This window comes from Thermobia domestica, chromosome 4 (assembly GCF_964235325.1).
Source record: "Thermobia domestica chromosome 4, izTheDome1.hap1.1, whole genome shotgun sequence".
Classification (NCBI taxonomy): domain Eukaryota; kingdom Metazoa; phylum Arthropoda; class Insecta; order Zygentoma; family Lepismatidae; genus Thermobia; species Thermobia domestica.
This window is the reverse complement of record NC_137457.1, coordinates 144,164,028-144,186,029: the sequence shown is the minus strand read 5'-3', so window position 1 is coordinate 144,186,029 and position 22,002 is coordinate 144,164,028. Positions and strand designations below refer to the sequence as shown.

Here is a 22,002-nt window from a genome sequence, read left to right as displayed (position 1 = left end):
GTCTCTCTGGGGGGGGGGCACTCTTTTTTGAAAATTGTTTTTCGTTAGCTCTTGAGTCCCAAAGACACAAAAATAGTACTTTGTAAATTCAACTTGCAGACCAAGTAATATTGCAAAAAGTTTCAAATACCCGCAAATTTGCCAACCGTAATCTTTGTAATTAATACGATTTAAAATGAGTGCGAGATTCTCGTAAGTCTCTTTCATCGAAACAATGTGCCACAGGAATAGACGGCAGCTTATTTCCATTATGAAGTAAAACTGCTTTCAGACTGTACTTAGACGAACCTATGAAAATACGCCAATCGGATGGATGATGTTGAATTTCTAATCCATTCATGAAACCATTGAAGTCCGTGCATACACAAACGGAACCTTCCCTTCTGTAGTATTCTGAAAAGGGCTGTTTCCTTTTCCTGTAGTGAGTGTAAGTAGATCCAAGAGCCATAAATTCCACCCCTTGAGTCTAGCACCCAAAAGTTGAGCTTTGTCTTTCGAAGGTTGTAACTCTCTCACTAAATCATTCAACTCATGCTGTAGGATGAAGTGAGGCTAATCTTTTACGTGAAAGGAACTGTTTCTCGAATCTTTATCTGCAGATATTGAGTTGGTGTCCTCATTGCTTCCTGTACGCGCTGTACTGTCGATAGTTTCTCAATCTTTCGGAGGAGTAGGTACAAATAAATTTTCTCCATGGGGCACTGGTCTGATCGCGGATTGCAAGTTAGGGTATTCGATGGCACGTTGCTTCTTCTTGTTACTTAATGCTGTATTAGTAATACAGAAATAGCAATCATCATAATGATACCAGGGTTCTCTCCATACCATTGGAACAGCATAACGCATCCTTCGTATGGTTCCTTTAAGCTAAGCAGTCAAAGGCGCATAACACATCAAGTCACACACCTGAGGGGACCAGATTTTTCCTTGCTCTCCGATCTTGGAGCCAAAATAAAAATAATATTCTTTCCTGACGTCATCATTTATCGTTCTAATCTGGGACTTAACCATAAATACGCCACAGATATAACAACATCTGTCTCGTGAGTTTTTTACATCCCCTGCGGGACGAACTTGACATTTTGCAGAGGACAGCGAAATTTAGAGCAACAGCACAACTAGTTATTCCATTAAATCACCAAAAGATACTGAAAACACAAATAACGGCTTTAAACATATGGTAAAATAAAACTGAAGTTACTGACGTAAATATTCCAAGTCCATTCTCGCGACAAAATACAATAAATACACTTGAGAGATTACTTACTACAATGCATTACAGCAAGACTGAACCACGCAATAACGGAGCAGTCTGCAAGGAGCGCGGTGGCTCAGTGGTAGAGCGTTCACCTCTGGTGCTTGGGGTCCCGGGTTCGATCCCAGCCCTGAACTTTGTGGTGGACAAACACCGTGCTCGTGGGTTTTCTCGGGGTTCTCCCGTTTCCTCCCACTTTCTTCATTCCACTATTTCACTCATCTCTCATAATCACCGTCTCCTTTAGCCTAACCGGCATAACCGTGTGACGTAAAGCTCAAAGATTTCATTTTTTCCTGTTACTTCGATGGCAAGTGAAGGTGTCCCTACAAAATGACAAAATTGGCAACAATGCATAACGCCAAAATATGAGCTAATGTATTAAAAGGCTATGCATTTCGAATTCTGCATCCTGAAATTAGTCAGATTCATAGGTTTTCTATCCTATAACTAAACTGGCGTCCGCCAGTGTAATAATTTAAACCGGAAGTTGTGGCATATTTATATCACTTTCGCATTTAGAAGAGAGATTGGAATGGTCTTGGAATTTATTCTTGGAACGACAAAATACTTTCATCGAACTGCTTGAGTCTATCAACTATTATTTCTACTCTATAGCTGTTCAACGTTAAATCCGGAAGGGTTTGATTTCTAGCACTTCCGGTTTTTATAGTTATGAATGTATGTACATCGTTTATAGAACGTCAAATATGTTCCGGAAAAGCTTCTCTTATAATGTTCATACTCTACAGATGAATATTGAAACCCGAAGTTGTAGCGATTTTGTACCACTTCCGGTGTCAGTATAGCGTTAAGAATGGAGATAAAATTATTTTAGGATGCTTAAACGATTGCAGAATACCACTTCTCGTTATCTTTTCTTTTTTTCTGTTGGATCTTATTACTGCCATTCCCAGTATTAATTCCTCCGATGAACTTCATTCCTAACTTTTGAACCTCTATATTCTGAAGGAATTAGGTATTCATCCCACAAGTAATTCTTGACCTTTTTGTCTTTCTGACAAACGGATGAATAAAGACAATAAATATATAAAGGAGTTCTTGTAAGCCATGCTCCTTAAATACGAATTAAATTTGTTAGTTTAAGGTTATTCGACTATGGCCTTTATGCTAAACGAGCCGGGCGATTAATGAAAATGAATAATGATAAAATTATGATATTGGGTTCTTTCACTTAGAATTGAACCCGTGACCCTGTTAATCACCGGTGCACGTGACAACCTCTAGACCTGCAATGAGGAAGTTACAAAAATAAATAACAGTAGCTCAACATGGTATCAGTTAAATTTGAACTAATCATTAATATTCTTTCTACATATAGGGGAGTGGCAACACATGATGTGTACTGTTCATTGAAACAGGTAAGCAAATTTCAGCATTATGAATTACATTTAAAATAGTTTCAGGTCACTAATGAATAGGAAATATTGATAGTGCTTAATACTTTCACTTCACTGATGAATAAGAAATATTGATAGTGCTTAATAGGAATACAGTTGTTAATACGTTTTTAAGTAGATCATACATTGAAAGAATGTTACGTGGACTCGTGAGATTGACACGTTAGTTGTGGATGCTTTTCGAAGAATTGCAGACTTAAAGATTTGGTGACCTTTCGACAGACAAATGTATGTGTTTCTTGTCTATGTTTTCATCCCATTCGTGGATCTTTAGCTTGCTTCTGACAAAATAATTTCATTTTCAGCACCAATAAATACATAGGCCTATTTCAAGAAAAAGAATGTGTGACTCTGGCGACTGAAAAATGTTTAAGAAGGGTAATATTTCATAGCCTAAGTCAGCTAAAAGTCCAATCTTAGTTTGGTTACATAAAATAAAGTGTTCTCTTTTCTATCTACGTCACCATTCGAGAAAGGTTTCTACACGGGAATGTTTTCCTGTCAGGAATGAAAATGTTCTTCTCCAGAAGGGAAAAATTATGGTTACACGACTTATTAATATTTCCTTCCCCATTAATTCATAGGCTGGAGCAGCTAATGGTTTACGGTCAAGTTACGCACCCTGTGTCAACCAGGCTGCTGTTATATTTGAAGTTCAAATAAAAGTTATATTTAACCATTTTCCAAATATAATAACTTCTCAAATTAACTTCATTTGGGAATTCATTCTGATGATGGATATCTTTCTTAACCTTCATTCGACGTCGCACTCACTCCCCATCATCCTTAATTCACTTTCTCACACTCATACGCTCTCATACTCAATCAAGTCCCTTAAACTCACACACACTCACCCTGATACTCAAGTATGCACTCACCCTGACTCACCGTCAATCAGCTCTTTCGCACTCACACTCCCTCGCACTTACCCTTATCTACCAAAAAAGAGTGAGGGTCAGTGCGGCTGAGTGCGGTTCTCTTGAGGACAAAAATCAGTGATGGCGATCTTCACTGGTTAGGAGTGCTAAGTATTTATACTTTCACTCGACCCGAAAATCGTATATTTCCTTTTTATTAAAAATAAGAGAGAATTGTGATTCCTCAAACGGTAATGATCATAACTAACGTGCTCGCTCTTACGTGAGTTGTTGCGAATTTGATTCTCAATAAGAACACATTATCGAAGATATTAAAGAAATCTCTCAGGCTAGCCATTCTTACAGAGGATTGAATATTGAAAAACATGTGCAATTTTGGATAAATTACACCATCAAAAAATATAATCTTTCATTTACGAGATCTATGTAACTTACTTTTGAAACGATTTGATTTCAAAATCACATCACATTTTCGAACCTATTTGATTCTCCATAGAGGAAAACGTATTTCTCCTCTAAATACTATGTTTGCACTGTTATTCTCTCTTCTGAATTAGTGTTATACTTCACATGCACTTAGCTGCCATATTGATTGAAGTATGAAATGTTTAGCTTTCATAGCCATTTAAGGCATGCAAGGTTTCATGTGCATATAATTGCATTACTTCTTAGATCTGAAATGCAGAGTATTTTCCCCCAAATAGATTTCGTTATACTATATTGCTTATTCTAGATGTTACCATCATTCATTATTGAAGTCGTATCTCGTATCCGAAACTGCTTGCACGCTTTGTTGTAATATTCTCACACAAAAGAGTTTCGAAGTCAAACAAAGATTTCTATTTGCAGATCTGCTATACTAGCTTCGGATCGTCGGAAAAATTTAGGACCGCATTAGATCTTTTAAATTTGTTTTCATAAAGTTGAAATACGGTTTGATTTTAATATGCATATGTCAGAGACAAGAAGGTAAATTGCCGCAACTTTATGATGATTGCACTGGCTATGGGTGTAGTAGAAAAGAAATGCTTAATTAATGTTTCTGCCTCTGATGACGAAGAAGCAGTTGAAAATAAAAATATTGAACCATGATATCACCGCCACAGAATTAAGTAAAGAACGTAACTTTTACCTTCAAATTCCAGTTCCAATTAAGATATTAAGTACTTTCTAAGTAATTAAAATTTAATATTTTCTTTAATTTTCATATGTTTTTTCTATTATTCCAGTGAAAATCTTTTGATTCTTTTAAGATAAAACAGAACGGAAAATATAATTTCTTACTGATGTATAAATGTTTAACCTAAGAGTAGTAGCACCGCGTTCAAAAACACCGCACGGAAATTATTTTTTATCCTGTGTACAGCCTGTTTTTTAGACAGACTCCAGCTAGTCTTCCCTCTCACCTTCCCGAACATTCCTGCTCAATCATTCCGTTATCCGTTGTTTAGTTTAACCACTAGTGATTGTTTAGTGACTCTGTGGTGCTTTCCACCGCGTGCGACTAAACGTGTATTATATTTGTCTGTGCTTCACTCCGCACGTGACCTTTGCTTTGGAGATGTTTTAAGCTTTATAAACATAAATATTTTAATGGACAGAAGAGAGGTCAACAGAGTTAACAAATTGATACAAAGTGTGGAAAAGAGGAAACTAGAAATTAACAGCTTGAAAGAGCGGAGGGAAATGTTAGGAAAGGACTATTTGGGTAAATCAGCGAAAATGATCTTGTGGAAACTTTGTCTGCGGAAGATCATAATAAAAAATATAATGCAGATGTGAGTGAACACGAAAGTGAAAGTTTGTAGTCTGCAAGCGAGTTTGAAGACCTTATACCCAGAAATAGACAGCGATTACCCGAATGTTGTCAAAGCAGTAGAGGCCGAAATGAGCAACAACGAAGTATAAAATTGAAAATAAAGTAAAATAATTCAATGTACTGCTGTATAAGTTAAGTTTCAAAATAACAGGACTGTAAAATAATTCAATGCAAATTTGATTTTGATTTAATTTCAATATAGCGTCCCTTTCAGCATCGAGGCTATATGAGACATGGACCTACGGCTTAATGTGGGATCCGAACCAGATGAGCTCCCAGTAGGAATCAGACCTAGAAATCTGACGTCAAACCGCTTAACTACGAGTGAGCAGTAATAGAGTGTAAAATACGCAGTGAAGTTTTGTTTAATTGTTATGTTTAGATACGGTTTAATTATACTAATTTACTATTGCGTGTCTAATTTTAAGTGAACCAAAGAGTTGACTTAAAAATGTATTATTATAAAGAAATAAATACTGTATTTCGTTACAAAAACAAAAGAACACAATCAGAATTCGAATTTTCAAAAAAAAAAAGACAGTGAGTAGTTATCTTTCTAAAGAGATATGCAGCAATGAAAAAACATACCTTGTTCCTAATAAGAGTTATATGAAGTAGTAGAAGTCTAATTGTAAGTTTCTCTAATAGCTATTATCAGTGTGCGAATTAGGTAATCTATATTGGGAGGGGATAAAATTGGGCCAACAGGACGTAAAGGTTGAAGGTGCAATAATACAAAATGAGACAATAGTCTTATCCCCCCACACACAACACATAAATATGGCATCTGTAATAAATAAGAGATTTATTAATTCTATAAATCTAGACAATAACTATGTACGTATATATTGTCTGACATACACACATCACACCTAACCATTCTGATCGTATTTAAATGTACTCACTTTGTGTCCGTAGCTCTCTAAGGTTTATTTACTTAATACTTCGGCCCGACCGATAGGTATGATCACAAGCATATGTTCATTTTTCCACTCATATTGAAATCTTCCACTTTGCGTTATTATACACAGTTTGCCAAAGAAAGCCTATTTCAGCATTACGAAAACCATTAAAATTATCATTAGAGTTAAACCGGATTTACTTTGTTTTTAAACATAGTTCTAGGTATTAGCCTATCATATGAGAAATGGATTGTTGCTGTCCCGATTTCTGGCATCAAAATCAAATCGAAGGCAAAATATTTAAAAACTCTCAATTTAAATTTCGAGCTTGCACTTCTACATCCCGCTTTTTTAAATATCGATCACGTGACGGAGCTCAGAAAGCCAACACTTACAATTACTTTAATATTAGGTTATATATGAGTTGATTCACTATGCGCTACGTTTTTTTTATTCAAAAAAAGGTATAAACATTACATTGAAGTTTTCCAAAGAACATTATTGGTGTGGACAAGAAACTGTACAGAAAGATGGAAAGACGGAAAGACAGAAAGATGGAAAAATGAAAGGTTAACTTTTAAAAGCCAGCGTCAGTTGAAGTGCTTATACAGAATCAGACAATAACATGGAGAATCAGTCGTATTAGCAAATGTATAAGATGAATGACATGTCCGACCTTCGCCAAGTATGGTCGAAGACGTTATTTGTTTACTTCTTGTGCGACAACCGCTAAGATCACTTATAAATCCATTATGTGACTATATTTTGCGCAATTAGTATATTCAAATTCACGCACGATGACGAACTGAAGGGTGTGAAGATACGATTGCAAGTAACAACCGTAATCATAATAATATACTTCAACTAAACAACGGTGAAAATAGTGAGGAAATTGGAAATGAACAAAAGTGAATAGTTTACATCGCTCATTTTGAAACACAGCTAGAAGATAAAATTTTCAAGAAATGACAAAAATCAGTGAATTTTGATTCGATACGAAACATAGTTTGGGGGAAAGCGAGCATCCCCAGTGTGGATACTTTGGCTGACTTCCTTGGGGGGAGCGTACGCGCTTTTGGCGTGGGAGACCCGGGTTCGATTCCCGGCGGGAGCTCATGTTGTTCAGATTCCACGTTAAACAGTAGGTCAACGTCTCATATAGCCTCGCTGCTGAAAAGGGACCTTAAACTCAAACTCAACTCAACTTAGGGAGGAAACAAAATGTGATTGAGGGGGGAAATTCCGCTCATCCCCCCGGTAATTTGCACCCTGGTTATTATTGTAAAACGTATTATAATGATAAATATTTTATTCGCTCCTAATCAAAAACACACAAAATTGCCTTTTTGATACAAAAAATGTTTAAAACGATATTTGCAACACATAAAGATCATGCGGCCCTTTTGACCGCGCGCGACTACTCGCATTACTTCTGCAGCGCGACTTCTCGACGGTTAACGAACATGCCTACCAGAAGATGGAAGTTTATATTAATATGTTGTCAGTAGTTTTCACTGTAACAGAACTGTCAATGTTTTGTCATATCTCATGTATAGTAGACAAGACTGTCCAGTATATTATTGGAAAATTTCTCGTTATTTAAAACAAATTACTAAAGCGATTATAGTATCATTAATGATGTCATGGAAACTCATATCTTACATCCACCATTATATAAAATCTACTAGCTACGTTAGTTTTAAGATCAATAATAATTCTTCATTAGAAAGTTTTTGAAGTTCTCAACAATGATCGTTTGGAATTGTGTTTGGTATTCAAAGCGGTTATGAAGATATTTGACATTAAACATCAAAATATATACTTGGAAATGTCCTATTTTCTTACTTCCTTGCCCCATATTCAGAAATGATGGACATATGAAACCAGTTTATCCTACAGAGGAATTTCTAATGTGTTCTCTTAAAAACGATAGAGAAAAAAGATCGACAACTTAAAATATCTAATAGTTATAACACTTTGAAATTGATGTGAAGAGTTCAGATGGCAGCCATATTGATGACGACATAACTGTTTCAACAAGTGTTATTCCTTGAAATATTTACTTTTTCTACATTAGTAGAATTAATACTGCAAACGTCAGCTTGTTATTTTAAATATCCTTATTTAACCCAGTTGTGTTGTAGTTTTACTAGACTAATACACGAATAATACCACTAATGGTTCAAGGATTTGCGACCAGGGAACAAGCTCTTTATGAGTGTGAACCCCGCTTCAAACCGTCTTGGCTTATTTGCCTTAATCGATGTTATACTACTTGGTATCATTGCAACATAGTCAATGTATATAAAAATAATATATTTTGTAAATTTTAAGAGATGGAACAATCCTACAGACCAAAAACTTTAGAAGATTCTTCACAGATCCACAGTTAAAATTATATTTCTTTTCTTGCTAATGATAAAAATTAATATTCACTTTAGATACATATTTGATTTAGTTCTTCAAACATTTTTACAATTTCTGTGTATAATTGAAAAGCACGTTTGGAGTGTAATTTAATTACTTGGTAAATGGGCGAAATAACACTCGTTACTCTTTAGAGTGTGGTCCAGTCCAGCTCTAAACTTCTATAATATACGCAGCCACCCACGAATAGGAAATTCTTTTTAGAAGGTGAACTAAAGCCATAACGTTCATATATATTTTTCACAACAAGTATAAGGAACCAAGCGCAATGACGAAAATAGTACATGAGACTAAAAGTTAAAACATTTTCTCCTTCTATAAGTGCTCCAAGTGTTCGGTAGTTATTGCCAAAGTTGAAGTAAATAATCTCTTCACTGTTACTTATAAACGGTTGTGAACCAAAACATTTTTATCCTTCCGCTACAGATAAACCTGATTTGCTCCAATCACCTTCAGAGGGTGTGAATAATATCAAGTGCTTTCTTTACGAGAAACTTACGCCAAGTGCAGACAGGTTACACCCGAGCTGTACATGCCTGAACATAACATAATAGTTATCCTATTAAACTATTATAGTATTATAGTTATAATACTATATTATAGTTAGTATGTAATATAGTTATCATATTAGTATTCGAGATTTGTAGTTGTCATCAATGGAGATTTTTCCTTAACAGTATTATTAGCTAATTACTACAATTAATATTTATAGCAAGGAATTACTATACGGAAGCGTGTAGGAGTAGGCAGGCTAAGAAGCAATACCAGTGTTATAGGTCACGTATTTGTGCATTGCGTTCCTTATGAACTACCTCCTCTCCGTATCAATGTGCATTAATAGTTTGACTGCCAAGATGATTTGAAGGTTCTGGTCCCAAGGGGCCATAAATTTGTCTTACCTTTCGCTCGATTATGGATAGTTATATCAGATTTTTGTCGCGATATTTTTTCTTCCAAAAATGTACCAATGGGAGCCGAGCACCATATGTGATGCTTATGGTCTTTCACGGTAATATGTGACAATAAGCATCATATAAGATGCTCAAGAACCTGGATATTTTAGTAATTTGTCATATCAAACATGAGAATTGTATATAGTGCTCGTGGACTCACAGAGAAATATAGTGAGCACCACATATGATGCTCATGGCAGTTAATCCGTTAAAATATAAAGATGGTTTACGTGTTACAACAAAACAGTTGAATAATAGGACAAAACTGAGTAATTCGTCCTAACTGTACAGCTAATGCTCTTGCACTTTGTACGATACCTCTCGGGGTCGATTTCCAGTAAAAATTCATCCAAAGCTAATTGGAATTCCCGTACAAACTTTATAGCGCCTCTTACATATGCTGAACGGGAGAAAAGTAAAGCTATGTACTCAAAAGAGTTCTATTGATGGTTTATAAACAACATCACATCAAATCGTCAGTCAATACCATCCTCAGACAAGCTTGTGAATTCAGAAAGGAAACATGTGCAGTATATCTTCTTAGAATTTAAAAACATGCGGCATCCGCTAAAAATGAAAATCTTGCAACAGCGCTGGATTCCATGTGACTTTCAACTATACATAAATATACTTGAAAGAAAACCTAATAGTAATAAACTTATAAATGGAATATTCTTGGACGCAAGATGGCTTTGAAATGAAAAGATGCAACATGGAATGTATTATGTAAACTGCTGATTTTATTATTTTATAGAAAATCTGAAAACGGGACGTAATGCTCCATATCTATAATATATATATATATATATATATATATATATATATATATATATATATATATATATATATATATATATATATATACTGTAATGAAAATATAACATTCACTCCATAATATATGCATCAGTATTATATATGCGAAAATGTAAGATAAACACCAGTATTTGAAGGAATTGCCAAATGACTGTGGTATGAAATGACGCCAAATGGATAGCAGGATTTATATATATATGTTGTGTGTGTGAGTGTCAGGATTTGGTATCCTCTGAAAAAAGCCAGATGTTAGTTGGCATCACTGCTTGTTCCTTGTGGCATGTGTTTTTTTGGTTGAACTTTTAGTTATTCTGAGGAAGCCAATGGAACCAGAGGATGGTCAGCAAGAAGAAGTGAGCGAGTTCGGCCAAGTTGTATTTTAACCGAACGATTATTTTTTGAAAAGTAACGAGTTGGCTCATATAAATACCCTATAATTCCTTCTCTTCAGTTTGTTATATGTTTAGAATCGGTCTGTTAACCGTGAGGTAATTAGTTTTTTAACTCAGACTTTGTTAGGAAGACAGGGCTCTAGTCTGGTTTGAGACGTGAACTTGCAGCTTTGTGTGGAACTAAAATAACAAATACCGTACTTTCCTGCACTGTTCTTCCTTCTTTTCTTTCTGTCAGTATTAAAATCAGATTAAGGTAGCCCCTGATTGACGAGCTTTGGCTACTTTTGAGGCTAATTAGAAATGACGATTTTCAATCTTATTTTCCTCTTCAAATTTTCACTGAGACAGGAAAATAATCAATAAACTTATTTGTTAGAGTTTGAAGAATTGAAAAATTGTGCGGTTTCTAAACGTTCAAACTTTCTATGGTTCATTATAGATTTAAAATAGCATAATTTATCATTTAAAGCATAATATAAAAAATGATTTTTTATAAAAAATATTTAATTTGTACACTCAGGTCAAAATCATATCCTCCAGTTAAGGTTAAATTTACTGTAGAATTCCACGGAAAAAGGAATAAAATTGAATTTCTCTTGTCCTTTGCTGCTAATCTATATGTATATTGTAGTAGTTTTTGCACATTTTAATATCTTTTGAAATTCAGTTTATGTTAATTTAGTCAAACAAACTTTCATTATACTGTTAATATTCAAGTTTATTTCGAATGATTTTAGTAATTGATTTAATGTTATTGCAATGTTAATCATAATAAGTTGTTACTTTTCGAGTTTGATATTTTATTTCCTGTATTGAATATTGCAGTTTCGAATTAACACTTCAATGATTGCTGACACATGTATTAATCGAATCTGAGCTAAACGTCTTTCTAGTTAGAAATATTCCATGACCGCCTCCATGTAGAGTCGTTGTGGTATGACCTTTGAGGGTTTTTTTTCCTTTCGGAGAAGTTAACGTTCAAAATTCGTATCTGAATCGCTGTGATGTGCAAGGGAGTATTGCAAGGGTTCCAGATTTCCAAGAGCTTACAGTAGAAACGCTAACTTAGTATTATTTGAAGAAGTAGTTGGGATGTAATACGTGATTTTGTGTTTACAGATGATGTTTCTCCTCCACTACCCCCACCCGGTTTGCCGACTGTTGGACAACCTCCATATCCTCCACCACCTCCAGGAACAGTGACGTCCCAACCAGCTCAAAGTAGGTATATATGTAAATTTATGGTTCGAGTGAATAACTGACTAAGTCGGGAAGAGTTTAAACGTAAATTTTACAGCAGTAACCTGGTTAATTTTTGATATAACTGCTTATGAAAAATACTGGAATTCCTCAATTTTATCAATTCGCCCTTTCCCCTTCTATACAATGTAGAACTTACCAAAGGAAGCTTACACTTGTAAAATCTCAATTTTCAAAAAAGTCGACATAGCCTGTTATTTACTGGAACCAGTCATATATATATATATATATATATATATATATATATATATATATATATATATATATATATATATATATATATATATATATGTGTGTGTGTGTGTGTGTTTGTATGTATGCGTCTGTGTGTGTGTGTGTGTGTTTTTGATTTATATGTATATAAAATTGATCATCAATCTTATTACGCCATTAAAACTGTGAAGTGCATAACATTGTGTACTAAAAATATCGGCAAGATATTCTTTTACTTACTCTTTGCAACCGAAAGTTAACAAATTTGCCAGTTGAAGATGACGATAAACTTTTTATATGGTATCAAATTTGATTATGAATATTAATATTTTAAATGTACATACATGGAGCAAAAACATACAATAACACAGCAGTCACATAATTTTGCTAACTACAGTCACGCCATTTTCACAAACATTGAAGGCAAAGAAAGAAAGCAAAAAAGGAAAATTGAATTGGAGAGTTATCTTAAACTTTGGATAACTTATGTCAGACAGAGGAATAACTTACGTGTAAAATATGTAAATGTCGAATACTACGGTTACCATGTGAGGTAGTTCAAAAAAAGTAGAAACAAAGTTTTTAACATTGATTCTTGGCCTTTTTCATTTCTAGAAAATGGTTTTGATATTAGTATCATACTCAATTCTTTAGAAGATTTTACAGACATAAAATTATACTTACTTTTACAGAAATGTGGCATCCCTTACACTTGGAAATTAGCAAAAATGGTAAAATTGGTATAATGTTTAGAAATCCGAATTTGTAGTAACATTTGAAAACTACTATATATTTAATTGTCTCAATAAGTTTACAAAGACATGCGGCATTTCAAATTGACGGAAATAAGTAATTTTAATCACTGTAACAAGCTGTAACAGTTTTCCCATATCTTCAAATTTTTTTGAGACATAAAATTGCTGTAAACTACACTATGATCTTCAGATATACGGAAAACTATGTGAAAGATTTGCTAGAGTACTTATCAAAGCAGTTTTTCGAAATAATGTCTTTCGAAAATTCCAAACTTTCAAAATTCGTTGTTACATAATTTCTACACATTCGACATCTGCATTTTCCAGGTCATAGTATTAGACAATCATATGCTTGAGATGTGCATTGCCTCGTGGTTCCTTACTTCCGTTTCTTCATCTCTATGTTACACCAAACTTTGTTATAATAATGCGTCCTTAGTTTGTAAAAGTGTATATTAGATTTAAAATTTTGAAGTTTTATTTAAGATGTAAATATGAAATGTGTAATAATATGCTGTAGTACAAGTAGAATAAAATTATTTCTTTATTTCTTTATGTTCGGAACAAAGTTAGTATTACGACATTCCAGAATATGCCAAACACTGAACACTGACCCACTGCAAATACTATTCTTTTTATAGACTTCCAACTTTCCCTGCATATTTACCCTTTGGGAGTCAATTTGCTTTGTATTATTTTCACCGAATAAACTCAAAATATGACAAGTCTAGTTAGATATGACATGTGTAGACTAGATGTTAGTAGTACTGGCCTGATCTGATCGAACTTTTGTTTATCCAATTTGGGGCCCCTATGAACCATAGCGAATGAATCAGGGATGCTTTTGCCCGGGATTGCGTCACCTATTGAAATTTTGCTTATGCTCATTCAGGGGCCATGCACGCTGGTGCAAATGAGTCAGAGGTGCCTTGGCCCTGGTATGATATCCCTATTAAATTGGGAGTTTTGGATCAGATGTTATGATGATTCTTTAAAATTACTAAAAATATGGTCTTGATGATTTATTACGTTATGAAATATTACACTGTTTTTTATTTTTCGATCCTTTTTTTGGGATAAAATTTGGAGATTGTTATCCCTTTGATGTGATGGACTGACACTAGTGCAAATGAAATCTTTAGTTTTACGTCCCACGTTATGCCGGTTAGGCTAAAGGTGACTGTGACGATGAGAAATGAATGAAAGCGTGGGAGAAAATTGGAGTATCCCGAGCATAATCTTGTCCACCACAAAACTACTTTCGCGGGGTTTGAACCATGGATCCTATACAGCAGAGGTGAACGCTCTACCACTGTGCCACCGCGCTCTCTAGTGGTGCGAATGAAGTAGAGGTATTTGGTTCAAGCTAATGTGTTCGTATGGCGTCACTGAACTGGGATTTTTAGCTTGGAGGTTATGATGGCTTGTTTTGTTCCGTTTTATGGGTATAAAATTACTAAAAGAAGGTTTGATATCTTTCTTGATGATCTATTACATTATGAATTAGTAAACCCTAGTAATAGTATAAATTAGTATTAGTATTAATATGGAACTCGAAAACTTCGGCTAACCGGTTAGCGTATGCGCCTTTAACGAGGGAGACCGGGATTCGATTCCCGGAAGGAGCTCATGTGGTTCGAATTTCACGTTAATTAATAGGTCCTATTTCTCTGCTGAACGGGACGTTAAACTTAAAATCAACTCAACACAAATCGAAAACTTTGGAAGGTATACTTAACTTTTGGTTATGGTTTAGTTTTATTCATGGAACTTATGGGACCCGAACCACGATATTCAATTGTCAAAAAGTGTGTTTAGTAAAGCATACATTTATTTGAGACGTATAAAAGAGGGGTTAGGGGCAATCCCGGAACTGGTTACCAACAATAATTTATATTGTATTTGTTTGTGGATTAAACAAAACTGTTGGAAAATATTTAAAAAGCTTCTTTCTGCATTGACTTATGTTGGATAGGAAACGTCAACTATATGGTGTTACATATGCTTACGTATCCGTTGTCACAGTATCGTTGGCATTGTTTGTTCGAACTAGTACGGTATTTAATTGTCAAATAGTGTAATGGTTTACTTTGGAAAGATATATAAATTCTTTGAGAAGGAGAAAAGGGATTAGGTTATTTTGGACCTAGTTAGTACCTCTCGTTTTCGTCTGTAGATTAAAATAAATTACGTCACATTTACTTTTGCTTAAATCTGATTAGTTCATTTGTAATAAGGATTAATCATACTTATGTAACGAGATAACATTGAGGATTTATTTCTTATGACAAAACAAGAACATATATGTGTAATGGTTTGCCTTGAAAGAATATACTCATTCCTAGAGAATGTAAAGGAGGGAAGTGATGAGCTGAAACTAGTTACTACCTTTCGTTTCCGTTCGTGAACAAATAATAATGACATCACGAGTATATGCTTTTATAGGGCATGGGTGCATGAACGAAGACAAAAATTTTATGATTGTTGGGTTAATTTGACAGAACCAATGTCATGGTCTCCAGAACTAATTTTAGTATTTTATCACCTAAAATTGCTAAATATATAATTTGGGAAGGTTTCTAACATCATATATTCTCTTTATTACGTTATGAGCATGCACAGGGTTGATTTAGTTTCCGAAGGTCAGGAGTTTGATTCTCGTTTAGGGCTTATATGACTGATATTAACAAATTTTTTTGCTGTTTAGGATTTATGCTCTACATAGACGTTGTGTGATCTCTTCAGAGTAGAGTTTACTGTCACTTTATTTACATATAATGAGAATACGCGTACCTTAATGCACTCTTCCTAAACTTTTTGAAAAGAGATAACCACGATACTTTAAGGTTACCTTCTTGGTCTTGCTGTTAGTTCGTGTAATTTATATTTTATATAACATTGACGGATAAGTTAAAATTATCATCTTAAAATATTTAAGCCAAAAACTTTCAGTAAGTGCAAAGAGGGAATTATTTCACGGTTAACAGTCAAACATTATCCGTTTTTAACTATTCGATTAACAAATAAACGGTTTTTAGCTATTCGATTAACAAATAAACGGGTTCTAACTATTTGATTAAATTTTGAGTTTTCACTAATTTCCAGTTTTTACAAAAGTTCAAGTGAAAATTTGAAACAACTTTCGAGAACTCAAAAGTTTAAAATCAAAAAATTTGAACTGAAATTTTCGTATTAAAACTTTCAACCTGTGTTAAACTAAAAAAAATTATAGCTTGAAATTCTCAAATCACAATTTTCGAACTAAAAAAAGGCTGAAACCATATTTTAGAACTAGAAAGTTGAAACTAAAATTTTCAAACAAAAAAGTTGAAATATTTTTTTTTCGAATTCGAAAAATCAAATCAAAGAAAAAAATTCAAACTGAAATCTTAGAATTAAAAGTTTTCGAAACAAATTTTGGAAAACTACATATTTTTGAACAAAAAAGATGAAATAAAAATTTCGATTTCAAATTTTTCAAATCAAACATGTTCACACTGAAATTTTCAAACTAGAAATGTAAACTAAAATTTTTCGAAATATGAAATCAAAATTTTCGAACCAAAAGAATTTGAAACCAATTTTTAGAACTAGAAAGTTGTAACTAAAACTTTCGAACCAAAAATGAAATGAAGATTTTTCAAACGAAAAATTCGAACTGATTTTTTCGAATTAAAAGTTTCAACTTGTCAAACTATAAAAAATATAAAGAAATTTACAAATCAAATTTTGAACCAAGAATTTCAAACCAAAATTTTCGAAATGAAAATTTAAACTTTCGAACAAAAAATAATTCGAAATGTTCATACAAACTTTAAAAAAAAATTAAAGCAGAGGTTTGAAAGTGAGCACTTAATCAGATTATACCTTAGAAATAAACGGTTTACAACAAATAAACGTTTTCGACTACATTTGCAATCTTACAATTCAAAGTGTATAATTAATGAGTGGATTTCAAGATCGAACTAGTAGTTAGAGGTAGGTAATAACCAATTTCGGGTAAAGGTAACTTTTCATCAATCACTATCCTCTATTCAAGTTTTATAGTTATAAAAGTTTATCGTTTAAGATGGCGAGAAAACTCCATAAAATTAAAAAAATAGCAATGATCTGTTTGGTCATAACTCATTTCATAAGGCATAACCATAGCTTTTTACTGATTTTAAAATTTTAATTTTCTTGAAGAAATATTTGGGACTAAGTTTTTGAGACGATGAAGCGTTGGGTAAGCCATGAGCTAATTGGCCAGCCATAACCGGACTTTTTTTTTGTATCACCTTGAAAGCACGCAAAGCTTCTTAGAACAGTTATAGGCGTTACGCTACGTGAAAACCCAAATCCCTACCACAGAACAAACATAAACGCATATTTTCAAGACCTTGAATGGAACCTAGGACCATTTTAAGAGAAGGGTACTTACCATAGCGAATCCCATCCCGATGTGTTTAATCCATTAGCCTAAGTGAAACGAACGTGATAGCAAAATGCTAAGATGTGCAAATTGTTTCAGGCTGACATTATTGGTCTACTACTCTCTCTCTCTCTCTCTCTCTCTCTCTCTCTCCTGTGATAACAAAGTACAACTTAAGATACGTTTGAATGCTTGGTTTTCCAAATGAAAACAAATGCTGATTTCCTTTGGCAAGATCGGTTAATATGTTTTCTGCAAGTGTCAGCATCAGCTGTACTTCCTTGAGAACGCTAACGTTTCATGGAAAGACTGACGAATGAAGTTTACGCACTGTTCGCGACACTTTACGCGAACCGTAATTCAGAAACCTGGTGAGGGGAGAAATCAAACTGAGAATCTGTACATCACTCGCTATTGAAAACAGGATTTCAATTAATTGCTTTTGCAGTTCACACTACCAAGATGACTGAGCTAACAAAAATGCAAATGCTACATTCTTTATCTATGACGAAAGTAAGTGATTTCAAGTGCAGAATCAAGATATCTTTGAAATGAAAATCAATCAGTTTACAGTATAATGCCTTGGCTGGGTCGATTAAACACACCAGGTTGAGAAGCGCTGTGGTAAGTAACCATCTCTTAAAATGGTCGCAGATTCGATTCAAGGTCTTGAAAATATGCGGTTATGTTTGTTCTGTGGTAGGGATTTGGGTTTTCACGTAGCGTAACGCCTTTAACCCTTCTATGAAGCTTTGCGTGCTTTTAAGATGATACAAGAAAAGTGTGATTATGGCTGGCCAACTAGCTCATCACGTCGACGTTGATCTGAAACAAATAAAAGGTTACAATTCACTAAAACGGTTCGTAAGTTAGAGCTGCAGGTGAGATAAAGCTTGATTAAACATCATTTCAAGCAATATAAATGTCTTGATTCGGATATGGCTTACCAAACGCTTCATCGTCCCAAAAAGTTAATCCCAAATATTTCTTCAAGACAATTAAAATTTTAAAATCAGTAAACGGCTATGATTATGCCTTATGAAATGAGTTATGACCAAACAGATCATTGCTATTTTTTTAAATTTTATTGAGTTTTCTCGTCATCTGAAATGATAAACTTTTTTTACTATAAAACTCGAATAGTTATTGATAAAAAGTTACCTTTGCCCGAAATTGGTTATTCCCTACCTCTAACTTCTAGTTCGACCTTGAAATCCACTCATTAATTTTACACTTTGAATTTTAAGATTGCAAATGTGGTCGAAATTGTTCATTTGCTGTAAACTGTATATTTCTAAGGTGTAATTTAATTAAGTGATCACTTTCAAACCTCTGCTTAAATTCTTTTCAAAAAGTTTGTATGAAAATTTCGAATTATTTTTTGTTCGAAATTTTAAACTTTCAGTTCGAAAATTTTGGTTTGAAATTTTAGGTTCAAAATTTGAAATCGAAATCTTTTATTTCATCTTCTTTTGTTCAAAATTATGTAGTTTTCCAAAATGTGTTTCAAAAACTTTTAATTCTAAAATTACAATTTGAATTTTTTCTTTAATTTGAAATTACGAATTCGAAAAAAAAATCAAGTTTTTTGTTCGAAAATTTTCGTTTCAACTTTTTAGTTCTAAAATTTGGTTTCAACTTTTTTCTTTAGTTCGAAAATTGTGATTTGAAAATTTCAAGTTATATATTTATTAGTTTAACACAAGCTGAAACTTTTAATTCGAAAATTTCAGTGCAATTTTTTTTTGATTGAAGTTTTGAGTTCTTGAAATTTTAGCTTCAAATTTTCATTTGAACTTTTGGAAATTTAAATTATTATTGGTAACCAGGTACGGGATCGCCCCTCCCCTCTGATCCAAAAGTTCAAATTTAATGACGTCATAGCAGGGCCAAGGCAACTCTGACCCATTCGCACCAGCGTGCCTGGCTCCTGAAGAAGCATAAGCCAAATTTCAATAGATGACGCAATCCCGGGCCAAAGCATCCTTGATTGCTACGCTATTGTCCATGGGGGCCGTAAATTGGATAATGATGAGTTCGATCTTGTCAGGATGAAAGTAGAAAGTAGAAAGGACGAAAGAAAGAACAAAAGGACGCAGTTCTAACACGGAATGAAATTTAACAAATACAGTATTATTTCTGAACAAAGAGCATAAGAAAATGGAAAGTCAATGATATTCTTAGAAATGGTAAGAACGATTATTGTTGTGCGTAAAATGCGAAAAAGAAAAAAAATTTTTGGGTGGAGCTTGAGCCCACACGGATAAGCCCGTAAATACGCCACTGAAGACAATTCTACTCCCCTGATCCTCCACAGCATTGTTTTTCAACTTCCCCAACAATTCCAACAACGAGAAACACAAGGGGGTAAAACTGTCCCGGGAAATTTTACCCTCCACCATATTATTCACACCAGCATACATAGGTTAAAGTTTACTACATATTCGACACTTACATCCCTTACCAAACCAACAGCAAAGTTTCACCTCCACAAACAATACCACTATGAAAAACACAAGGGGGTAAAACTGTCCGGGGAAATTTTTATCCCCCTACCATATTAGTCATACTATCATAGATAGGTAAAACTTTACTACATATATGACACCTACATCCCTCACTAAAACCGACAACAAATTTTCGTCTCCCCAACAATTCCAACAACGAGAAACACAAGGGGGATGAAATTGTCCCGGGAAAATTTTACCCCTCTACAATATTATTCATAGTAGCGTACATAGAATAAAGTTTACTACGTATATAACACCTACATCCCTCACTAAAACAAACAACGAAATTTCATTTCCCCCACCAATTCCAACAGCGAGAATCACAAAGGGGTTAAAACTGTACTGGAAAATTTTTACCTCCCTGCCATATTAATCATACTAGCGTACACAAGTTAAAGTTTACTACGTATATGACACTTACATCTCTCACTGAAACCAACAACACAATCCCACTTCCTCCAACAATTCAAACAATGAGAAACACAAAGGGGGTAAAAAAAATGAACTGGCAAATTTTTACACCCTTGCCATATTATTCATACTGGCGTACATATGTAGCAATTTACTACATATATGACATTTACATCCCTCATTAAAACCTACAACAAAGTTTCACCATCCCCAACAATTCCAACAGTTAGAAACACAAGGGGGTAAAACTTTCCCGGGAAATGTTTACCCCCATGCCCTATTATTCATACTGTCGTACATAGGTAACAGTTTACTAAATACATTACACCTACATCCCTCACTAAAACCAACAACCAACAACGAAAAATAAAATGCATTTCTAAACCTGTACTATTTCATAACGCAATAAATCATCAAGACTATATTTTTAGTAATTTTAAAGAATCATCATAACATTTGATCCAAAACTCCAAATTCAATGACGTCACAGCAGAGCCAAGGCACCTCTGACCCATTCGCACCAGCGTGTGTGGCTGCTGAAGAAGCATAAGCAAAATTTCAATAGGTGAAGCAATCCCGGGCCAAAGCATCCATGATTGCTACGCTATTGTCCATGGGGGTGCCAAATTGGATAATCATGAGTTCGATCTGGTCAGGATGAAAATAGAAAGTAGAAAGGACGAAACAAAGAACAAAAGGACGCAGTTCTTACATGGAATGAAATTTAACAAATACAGTATTATTTCTGAACAAAGAGCATGACAAAATGGAAAGTCAATGATATTCTTAGAAATGGTAAGAACGATTATTGTTCTGCGTAAAATGCAAAAAAGAAAAAATATTTCGGGTGGAGCTTGAGCCCACACGGATAACCCCGTAAATACGCCACTGAAGACAATTCTACTCCCCTGATCCTCCACAGCATCGTTTTTCAACTTCCCCAAAAATTCCAACAACGAGAAACACAAGGGGTAAAAGTGTCCCCGGAAATTTTACCCACCTTGCCATATTATTGATACTAGCGAACATAGGTAATAGCTTACTACATATATGACACCTACATCCGTCACTAAAACCAACAACAAAAATTCACCTCCCCCAACAATTCCAACAATGAAAAATACAACGGGGTAAAGCTCTCCGCGAAATTTTTATCCCCCTGCCATATTATTCATAATAGCGTACATAGGTAAAAGTTTACTACATATATTCTACCTACATCTTTCGCTAAAACCAACAAAAAAATTTCACTTCCCCAAACAATTTCTAGAATGAAAAATAAAAGGGGGTAAAGCTGTCCCGGGAAATTTTTACCCCCCTGTCATATTATTCATTATAACTAGCATACATAGTTATAATTTTACTACATATATGACACCAACATCCCTCGGAAAAACCAACAACAAAATTTCACCTACCCCAAAAATTCCTACAGTGAGGAGCTCAAGGGGTAAAACATTCCCGGGAATTTTTTACCCGCCTGCCATATAATTAATACTAGTGTACATAGGTAAAAGTTTACTACATATACGACACTAACATCCCCCAATAAAACCAACAACAAAATTTGAACTCCCCC

At 34.3% G+C, this 22,002-nt stretch overlaps 1 protein-coding gene across 3 annotated transcripts in view; it reads left to right on the top strand.

The window, feature by feature from the left end:
• Positions 1-22,002, top strand: part of LOC145683374 (phospholipid scramblase 2-like) — a 628,315-nt gene that overhangs the window by 258,084 nt on the left and 348,229 nt on the right. For 2 of the 3 annotated variants that reach the window (XM_081754706.1, XM_081754705.1), the window contains exon 3: positions 11,983-12,084. In XM_081754706.1, the coding sequence (XP_081610832.1) occupies positions 11,983-12,084 (102 nt within the window). Of the gene's footprint in view, positions 1-2,597; positions 2,638-11,982; positions 12,085-22,002 lie in introns of all 3 variants that reach the window. The other variant, XM_081754707.1, reaches the window with a different exon arrangement.